The 10,783-nt window shown below is 44.0% G+C and overlaps 1 protein-coding gene across 2 annotated transcripts in view; it reads left to right on the forward strand.

Annotated features, from left to right (window-relative positions):
• The window catches only part of Anos1 (anosmin 1), a 209,656-nt gene that overhangs the window by 158,727 nt on the left and 40,146 nt on the right, over positions 1 to 10,783 (forward strand). For both annotated transcript variants that reach the window (XM_004647183.2, XM_023707448.1), the window contains exon 7: positions 3,736 to 3,941. In XM_004647183.2, coding sequence (XP_004647240.1) covers positions 3,736 to 3,941 — 206 coding nt within the window. The remainder of the gene's footprint in view (positions 1 to 3,735; positions 3,942 to 10,783) is intronic.

The raw sequence follows: 10,783 nt of genomic DNA on the forward strand, positions 1-10,783 counted from the left end.
CCAGCCCCAGTATGGACATTCTTGAGGAAACTAAACTTAGAAATTGCATGAGACTGAGCTGTGCCTTCAGGACATCTTCCAGAAGGAGCTGAAGATCTCGTATTGCAGTGGCACACACATTCACGCGTTTACAGCGGCACAACTCCTAATAGCTTAATCTCGGAAGTGGCCTACATGCCCATCACTAGATGAATATATAAGGAACACATGGTGTATATTTATAATGAAGTACTACTCGGACACAAAGAAGGATAAAACTTGACTCACCTGTAGGAAAGTGGATGCTTCTGGAGGCCACGGTGCTAAGTGAAGTGGATCAGATGCTGAACCTTAAACATGGCAGGGTTTCTCTTACGCGCAAAACTCAGAATATCCATAATTTAAAAGGCAAAAGAAGAGCGACAGCAGGAAACAGAAGCAGACATTGCGGAAATGAAAAGAGAATCTGGAGATGGAAGGAGAGGGGCAGTGAAAGGGATCAAAGTGATTAAAAGGTGAAACTTTCTGGCCTGTCACCATCAACCATGCATGGTTCCCCAGGATGCATGTAATTTTTATGCATCGCAAATATACACCAATGCATATTTTTTAATTGAAAAAATGAATAAATTATGTGGGAAGAAACACAAACTCTGAAACAACCACAATGACCTGTTATTGTAACAGTGTGCTGTATGAGACCAAGCTGATCCTGGCCTGGTCTCATTCAGAGACCAGGTACAGCATGTCCAGTCCATTTTATATCCATAGAAAAATTAATCTTTTATTTTATTATTCCTCTTGATTTGGTTTTAATATTTTAATTGCAGCAATTTTTGCTGAAATGTTTAAGAATTCTTACTATTTATCGCGTCTGATTAAAACTGAGTGAATCCACAGACGAGGCTCAGTAGGCAGGTGTGGCACAGGAAGCACCATTAGGGGCCTCCACAGCAACCCGGGAGAGGTGGCAGTGGCTTCAGTCAGAGCAGTGCCTGTGGAGTGGAGCAGTTAAATTCCAGAGAGCTGGAAGCCAGTGTTAACGGATCTGTTCATGGAACGGAATGCTTTGGGGGTGATGTGTCCTCACCATGACTTGCTCAAATTAGATTCCCAATATTGAGAGGTTGTGGAGCATCTTACCAATAACTAGATCACAGAGCTCCAACCTCACGAAGGAAGTCCTGTAGTTTTCACAAGAGTGTGTGAGTCACTGGGGGCCAGCTGAGGGTTTCTCTTGATTCTTCTCTTGAATGTGTTGTTTTCTAACTACACCTATGTCCCCTCTGTTTCCTTACCATCGTATGATGCTGCACAGAGACGTGCTGCTGGACCTCCAAAAGGATGAGTCAAAATAAACCCTTTTTCTTTGCAAAGCTCTCATCCTCTGGTATTTTGAGACAGTAGCAGAAAGTTTAAAAAAAAAAGGCAAGGCATATGAGAGAAAAAATAAATTTATAACTTTAAATTTGGAGGCAGAGCAACTGGAAGGAGGAATCTAAATTTCCCCAGAGGAGGCTCTCTACAGTGGGTTGTGGTTGTAAAAGAAGATGGCAGGGTCAAGATTTTGATTGTGCACCTTCTGATTTCCTACTCCTTCCAAATGGAGATGGTTGGAAGGCATTTGTATTGAAGCCCCTGAGCTCAGGAGTGATGTGCATTGAGTCAGCTGCACAGAGCTGCATAAAGCTGTGACCCTGGATGGGCTCCCTAGAGTGGGCAGAACCCTAGAATGGGCAGGACCATAGAGTGGATGGTGAAGAAAGAGGGTCCTGAGTTCAAATGCCGGAAGCTCTTCCTGTTAGGCATGGGTGGAAGGTGGAGGAGCCTTGTGGAGTTGTCAGCTCACGTCTGCAAAGAGGAAAGTTAAGTTTGCCAGTGAGAAAAGTCCCGGAAGCCAAGTGAGGGCCATTTTGAACGAGGAGGCAATGATCAGTAGTGTCCACATTGATGATCAAAGAGTACTCGTCGCAGGTCCACTGCTGGGCTCCCCTCGCGTGAAGTCAGCAGGCCTTGTTCTATGTCACAGGCACCCCGGAAGATCTACCTGGAGGAAGGCTTCCACACTTTTCTTGGTATTGCTTGTTGAAGAGCCATCTGATTAGCAGGATCATGTTGTACTCTGCTGTAGACCCCCCCATGAGTTTTTATATGTATTTTTTGAACTGTATTTGGTACAGAGTCTCACTAAGTAGATCGGACTTGTAGTGATTCTCCTGTTTCCAGCCTCCAAGACATTAGGATTACAGACATGCACCACCACGCCCAGTCTCCATTCGCTGTCTCAGAGTGACCCAGAGGCAGGGCTGCCACGGCATGCCTGGGATGGAACCCTGTCCACTGTGCTCCACCCAAGCAGGTGCTTTAGTCCGCTGAGCTATCTGGCCGGCCCTATTTTTAATATGAAATAAATAACTTATCTGAACTGTCCAGAGATGACGCTTCACAGAAAAATGAGAGACATTTAAACATAATTCAGGTTGCCTTTTTTTTTTCCCATAATTTTATTGATAAACAAATAGCAATGAGACAGTTTCAAATCACATTGGTAGGACAGTTTCAATAATTAACACATTGCATACATTCTTCCTAGTGGTTAATTGCTGTACAAGATGCAGACTTGATATCCTATTTACAAACACCATTAGAACAAATTCCCTCTATTCATTAAGAGAATGCAACTATGTATCTATCCTAACCACTTTGAATACACAGATACAAAATGGACATTCATCTGTGTCCCCTTTTTTTGTTAAGTTTCATCATTTAGGTTGCCACTGTGCCAAAACTGTGTGGAGATTTGTAGGGTGGTGTGCCCAATGCTTAATCTCACTTTTTTTTTTTTTCCATTTTTTATGTATTTGGTACAGGGTCTCACTACGCAGCTTGGACTCTTAGTAAGCCTTCTGTCTTCAGCCTCCCCAGTGCAGGGATCACGGGCTTGTGCCCCCACGACTGATCACAGTGGCTGGCTCAGCTTGCTTGGGTGTGGTCGTGGAGTGGCATGTACTGCCAGGAACCGAACCCTGGTCCCTGCACTTGCCTAAGCAGCCCTTTAGTCTGCTGAGCTCTCTAGCCGGCCCTGGCGTGCCTGAGGGCTGGGCCGACATGGCCTGCAGTACCGGGGATCAAGTTCCGGTCCGTGCCCTTGCTGAAACAGGCATTTAGTCCGCTGTAATCTTGCTCTTAACAGTTGACATGGTTTGGATTTCTGAGACAAATGAGGAAAGAAAAAAAAAAAATCCCTTAATAGATGTTAATCATAAGTCACTCGATTTGTAACATACGTAATATTAGTGGGTGTTTTTCTTTTGTTTATTTGATTCTTTTTGCTGCAAGGCTCATGGCTACTTGGCCACTAGGAAGAGGAAAACTGCTTGAGTCACTGGGATTTTTTGTTTCCTTACAGTTCTCAAAGGTAATTCTAGGTCACTTAACCTATTTCATGTCAACAATTTCAGTGGCTTAGAGAAATGTATCAACGAAAATTTGGCTGGGTTGCAGGGGTACGGAAATGCCTCCCGGGACTTTTCTATATTAAGAACTGTAGATGAAGTGAATTCATCTTGTTGTTCTGGTGACTGCAGTTTATTTTTAGGCTTAGCCTGGGGAGTTTTCATGGAGAGCTTGGGCTGTCGTGTTCTAGGAGGAAAACAGTGCTTCCTGCGTGCACCACAGCATCCTCACATGGGCAGTGATACTGCTTGGTGGCCATTGTCGGTGGCTGGTTCAGATGTTTATTCTCTGGGCTTTCAGATCCATCCGCGCCACCAGCCCCAGCCAACCTTCGACTTGCCAACTCCACCGTCAACAGTGATGGGACCGTGAGCGTGACTATCGTGTGGGACTCCCCTGAGGAGCCAGACAGCCCCGTGCATCACTACAAAGTATTCTGGACCTGGCCGGTCAGCAGCAAGTCTCTCGTCCCAACGAAAAAGAAGCGGAGGAAAACTACCGATGGGGTAAGTAGGCTTGAGGAGGAAGAGGCGCCTCTCCTTGGAGGGTGTCAGAGCTGAAGACATCTGGCCTGAACAGGAGTCTCCAATGGGCTCAGGATGGATAAAGGACAGCATTCCTTTTCCTGCATTTGGATGACATTCAGAAAACGCAGGGCGTGTGTTCTTGCAGGGGAGAACAAGACCCTAGTCTCTTGCTCTGCCTCTCTTTGGCATCTAGGCCACAAGTTCAAAGCTTTTGCTTTGACATCAATTTTGCCCCCTTGTGATCCCTGCCCAGTGTATAGGGGCTGGTGCAGCATAGCCTGCAACTTATAAAATGGAGCCTAAATAAGGCTTTTCTGAGTTTCTGGTTGCCTTGACCATTCCTTATAGCCAGGGAATGCTGACTGTATATCTCATAAGCGAGTTGTGGCTTTGGATGCCGAAGATTGCACAGGATGCACAGGTTGTGTGCATCCCTAGGACACCTGTTTCTCTCTTACATTTCAGGTAGAGACAATTGACATGAGCCCAATGACCTCCTTATTCTTCCCCAAATGGTAGTCATAACTTGAACTCCAAAAATCAAAGGAACACTTGAGGTCATCTCCATTTTATCTTTGTAGACACAGAAAGTGACATAATATGCAATGTCCCTTATAGTTAGGGGTTCCCTCCCCCAAAGAGAAACTTTTAAATTAAGGGCCATTTCATGGCTTTTTTGTGCAAGGCCTTTCTCTCTGCAGTCTAATCAGTGGGAAGAAAGCTTAGAAAGAACATTTCTGACAATGCATTCTTCACACTGATTAGAAGAATCTGAAGTGGTTTGTTTTCCTGATTCAGAGAGATAAAAATCTGCATTGAACCATTTTCTGCAGAGAGGTTTCCAAGATAGTGAGTGTCTTGAATCACAGGAAATGTTCAGTGCATTAAAAAGTCAATCTGTTTCCCTTTAGCATACCTTCGTTTATGGTACTGTTAAAAAGTATGCAAACACGTCCCCTCTTCATTTATTAGCTCAAGTTCTACACATCAACACATATGTACAACTATTTTTGAAGACAGCATTCTAATTGTTCTACTCTTTGTGCCATTTAGAATTAAAAGGTCCTCATGAGTGTTAGATATTATTATTTGCATTGTAAAGAAATTTTCCAGGGCCAGCCAAAGAGTTCAGCGGATTAAAGTACCTGTAAGCAGGCACAGGGGCCGGGATTCAATCCCAGGGCCTGCTGTGCTGGCCCCATCCCCAGCGTATGCTGAGACTGCAATTGGGACTGGGCGTGGTGGCGCACGTCTGTAATCCCAGCTCTTGGGAGGAGGCTATAAACAGGCCGATCACTGTGAGTCCGATCTAGTAGCGAGACTCTGAACTCACTGTAGACCCTTCCCTAAAAAAGAAAAAAATTCCTACCATTCTACCATCTAATCACTGGTATCTGAAAAGTGATGGATGACATGCTAGCAATCCCCTACTCTCTGTCCCATCACATGCTTGGAGCAACCGAATAGCGTCAAACATAGTAGAGCAATTGCACTGTATTTCTAGTGTAGGCCTACTGTGTGTGTGTTTTTTTTTTTTTTTTTTTTTTTTTTTTTTTTGCGGAACCGGGGATTGAACTCAGATCCTTGCATTTGCCAGTCAAGCGCTTATCCTACTGAGCCATCTCCCCGGCCCCCCTACTGTTGATTATACTTGTAATCACTTATTTATGCACTGGCTCACAGTAGCCTACATTACATGTCACGGTCTCATGAATGACTTGTGGCTTTGGATGCTGAAGACGGAAGTTATATGTTGTGTGAATCACTGCAGTTTCCAAGAAATAAATAAACTTCACAGAAAGGCCAAAGTATTGTTTGAAAATAATTTTCCCAGTGCGTTGCTTTCACCCTCTAGGATGGTGTGGAAATGACGAATCCTCACCACCTTCCTTCCCAGATCCGTTCTATTTCTGTGACGTCTGTCATGCGTCTTCTGTAAATAAATCTTTATGGAAAGTTGCAAGACAGATCAACCTGGAAGAACACTTCTAAATTGTTTCTAGTGTTGTTATTGTTAATATCACGCACTTCCATTAAGGCTTATCCCAAGAGCCCTCGCCTCATTTGTTCAACAATCTGGGTTAATCCCTGTACCACAAAAATGAAATTGTAGGAGGCTGGGTACCGCTCAGTGGTGGAGCTCCATCTGATAGGCTAAGGCCACGAGCTCAGGCCCCCGCACTGCAAATAAAACAAGCAAATAGCAAAATGGCACCTGGTTTTTTTGTAGGTATAAACCTAGTATTAAAAGGCACAAATATAAAATATGAGAATTCTTTAAGTATCTTGAGACTGAAAAAGAACTCTGAAACGCCTGAAAAAGCAAGTGCTGCATTCAAATGAACACGCAAGAATTTGTTAGTGAAAATGAGCAGAAACATGGTTCTTGCGCTTGCAAGTTCAGTCAGAATATGGTGTATTTGATATTACAGAGAAAAATTTTGAGGTCTCAGGGGAGCACAGCATCAGCATAAAGGAACAATGTGATGTCATCGCGGGCATTGTGAAGTCGTAGTGAAGGCAATGTGATGCCGTGATAGGCTTCTGTGATATCACAGGGGGCAACTGGGATGTCCTAAAGGAGAATCGAGACATCCGTCACAATGGGGAAATATGAGGTCACAGTTGGGAATTGTATTGTCACAATGGAGGTGCCAGGAAGCCACAATAGGATATATGCCATCAATTACAAAGTAGAGCTCAATATACTAATACCCACGTCTCTTTCCAAAATATCTAAGATAGGTTGGCCAAGTAGCTCAGGGGATTAAAGCACCTGCAAGCAGGTATAGGGGCAGGGAGTTCAATCCCCAGGCCTGCCATGTAGGCTGTGCCCCCGGGGCGCGCTGAGATGGCAGTTGAGACTGGGCATGGTGGCATGTGCCTCTAATCTCAGCTCTTGGGAGGCTGTAAACAGGCAGATCACTATGAGTCTGATCTAGTAGTGAGACCCTGAATATCCTGTAGACCCTTCCCTAAATACAAAACAAAACAAAACAAAAAACCCCAAAAACAAGGTATCTAAGTGTAAGTGAAAGCTTGCCTCAACAATTTACCCTTCAAAACTACAGAATACATCTCTTATTAATAGGACACTGTTCAGTTATCCTACTTAACCACTAAAGAGTTATCATACTGATAACTTTACATGGACAGAATTATTTAATGATAAAGTTTACATTGACAGAATTACTATGTAATGATCTTTTAAGTGACTCATGTTATTTACATGTTACTGAAAATAGCATATGAAGCACCAAATGCTGCCATGAAGTGAACAGAGAGGACTCTGTGAGAACAACCAGAAACATGGGCGGCACAACTCCAGATCCACTACTGTTTGTATGGGTAGGCCTACAGAAAGTGCAGCGGTGTCCTTTCAAAGATCTGCTCATTTTAATTCTGATGAAAGTAGCTTGTGATGAGATCCTTATGGAACATGATGTGGTCATAGTGGAAATTACATTGTGGTGATGGAGTTTCATGAAGGAGCAAGGGTGAGGTCATAATGGGGGCATGGTAACAGGATGATAGACAGTTGTGATGTCATAATGGGCATAGTGATGCCATAATGGTGTATTTGATAACACAGTGGGCGATTTTGAGGTCACACCGGTGCACAATGACGGCCTAGAGGAGCTATGTTATGTCACGAGAGGGACATTGTGAAGTCATAGCAAGGACAATGTGAGGTTACAATGGGGAGCTCCAAGGTCACATGGAAATTATGATGTCACCATGGGGCATTGTGGTGTCACAATAAGGCGTTGTGAGGTCACAGTGGAGTGTTATCCTGGCACATTGTTTCAGTGTCGTGTTCCAATTGGGGCACTGTGATGTTGTAGTAGGAACTTGTGATTTCATAAAGGATGGTTTTGAGGTCATAATAGGGTGTCATGATGCTATCACAGAATGCATGAAGTCACAATAGGACATGATTATGTCACAGTGAGATACTGTGGCGTCATGATGTGGCACTGTGATGCCGTACTGTGCTATGGTGTTGTCACAGTGGATAATATTGATGTCCTAAAGGTTGACCCTGATGCTATAAAGAGGGCAGTGTGAGGTCACAATGGGGGAATGTGGGGTCATCATTAAGAACTGTGGTGTTTAAACTGGTCATTGCTAGGTCACAACATGGCAAATGGTGTCATAAGAGATCATTGTGACCTCATAATTGGGCATAATGTATGTGTGTGTGTTTTTTTTTTAATGTATTTGGTTTTTATAGGGTCTCACTATGCAGCTCGAACTCGTGGTGATCTTCCCGCTTTCAGCCTCCCCAGTGCTGTGATTACAGGCATGCACTGCTACACCCAGACTCTGGCTGGCTCAGCCCACCCTGGGGACAGGACTGGCTCAGCATGTGGTGCCAGGGATCAAACCTCAGCTTGCCTAAGCAAGTGCTTTAGTCTGCTGAGATATTTCGCTGGCCTCAGACATTGTTTTTGTAATTTGGGCACCATGGTGTTGTAATAGGCTCCTGTGATTTTACGATGTTCGATGGTAGTGTCATAAAGGAAAATTTTGATGTCATCATGGGCCACTATGAGGTCATAATAGGGAATGGTGTCATCACAAAGGGCATGCCATGAGGGCACTGTAGGTTGTATGACGTCAGTGGCAACATAAAACTTTCAGGTGTAAATTCATCACCTCTGTCTCTTTACAAATTATATGAAAGTGAACTGAGGCTATCCACACGTCTTTACCATTTCATACTACAACATGCATCGCTTGCGTAGGGGACATTATCTTATAATCTTATTTCACCACAAAACAGGTATCTCACCCAAAAAATGTATATTCAGAAGAAGTCTTTAATGATACTTTAAATTTTTTTTTTTCCTTTTTTCGGAACCGGGGATTGAACTCAGGCCCTTGCACGTGCCAGAGAAGCGCTTATTCCACTGAGCCATCTCCCCAGCCCTACTTTCAATGTTTAATGTTATTTACATGCTACTGCAGTTAGCATGAACACAAGTAAATGCTATCGATAGAGGAACATGCAGGAATTTGTTCATGAAAACCACCTGAAACGTGGGTCCTACAACTCCAAATCCAGTGCGTTTTCTATCCGTAGTGCTCTGGGAAGTGTTCTAGGCTCTCTTTGATGGTGTTGTCATTTCATTATGATAAAAGCAGCTTGTTATGAGGACATAATGGAATATGATGTGGTCACAGTGGAAATTACCATGTACTGGTGGAGCTGTGTAAAGTCAGAATGGGGAAACAGCGAGGCCATAATGAAGGCGTTGTGACAGCTTGTCAGAGGACTGTGATGCATAAGGGTATAGTTGGTATCACAGTGGGAGATTCTTGAGGTCAGAGTGTAACGCAGTGACAGCATAAATGAACTGTTATGTCATGAAGGGGATATTGTTTGATCTTAACGAGGGTAACATGAGGTAGTAATGTGTAAGTGTGATGTCACAGTGGAAATTATGACATCACCATTGGGCATTGTGATAGCAGAGTAGGGTACACTGAGATCACAGAGGAGCATTTTCCTGTGACACTGATACATTGGGGCACTGTGATGTCATAACGAGCCCTTGTGATGTCAAGAAGGATGGTTCTGATGTTATATTGTGGAATTGTGAGGTCATCATGGGGTGTTGTGTTGCCACCAGTGGATGTATGAGGTTGCAATATAGCATGACTATGTCACAGTGGGATATTGTGGTGCTGTCCTGTGGTCCTGTGTTGGCACGAGGTGCCATTGCGCTGCCAGAATGGATCATTGTGGTATCCGAATGGCTGATTCTGGTGGTACAGAGGGGCATAGAGAGGTCATAATAGGGGAAGATGGGGTCATCATTGAGAATTGTGCTCCTCTTACTGTCCATTGTGAGGTCACAGCATGGCCTATGGCATCATGAAAGATAAATGTTACATCATAATTGGGCATTGTGTGGTCATAGTTTGGGCACTATGATGTCATAATAGGCCCCTGTGATGTCACAGTGTTCAATTGTATTATCATAAATGATAATTGTGATAGCATAAGGGGGAATTGTGAGGTCATAATAGGAAATTGTGATGGGCACACTGTGATTCCCCAATAGGATAAACGATGTCAATGGCAAAATAAGCCTCCCTAGATTGAAATTCACTGCCCCTATCTCTTTCCAAACTATTTAAGAGGAAGCCGAGGCTCACATTAATTCTATACCCATTCAGACTACAGCATGCATTTGTTCTGTATATGACATTATCTTGTTATCTTACTTAACTACCACACTGTTATCACACTGATAAGTTTATATTCACAAATAATCTTTAATGGTTCGTTTTTTTTTTTTTTTTTTTTGTATTTTAGGGAAGAATGTACAGGGTGTATAGAGTCTCACTACTAGATCACACTCATAGTGATTCTCTTGTTTACAGCCTCCCAAGCGCTGGGATTACAGGTGCACATCACCACGCCCAGTCTCAACTGCCATCTCAGTGCGCCCTGGATGTGGGGTTGGCACAGCAGTCCCAGGGATCGAACCCCCGGCCCCTGCGCCTGCTTGCAGGTGCTGTAATCCGCTGAGCTATTTTGCCAGCCCCTGTAATATTTTAAATGTTCAACGTTACTACATGTTACTGAAGATAACATATAAACCAGCAACTGCTGCAATCAGGAGAACGCATGGGGCTGGCGAGATAGCTCAGTGGTCTAAAGTGCCTCCTTAGGCAAGCTTAGGCAGGCACAGGGGACCCGCTGTTTGATTCCCCAGCACCGCATGCCACGCCATTCCCGCCCTCATGGTAGGCTGAGATGGCAAAGAGAGAGAGAGAGAGAGAGAGAGAGAGAGAGAGAGAGAGAGAGA

Source organism: Octodon degus, unplaced genomic scaffold, assembly GCF_000260255.1.
Source record: "Octodon degus isolate 3935 unplaced genomic scaffold, OctDeg1.0 scaffold00291, whole genome shotgun sequence".
Lineage (NCBI taxonomy): Eukaryota > Metazoa > Chordata > Mammalia > Rodentia > Octodontidae > Octodon > Octodon degus.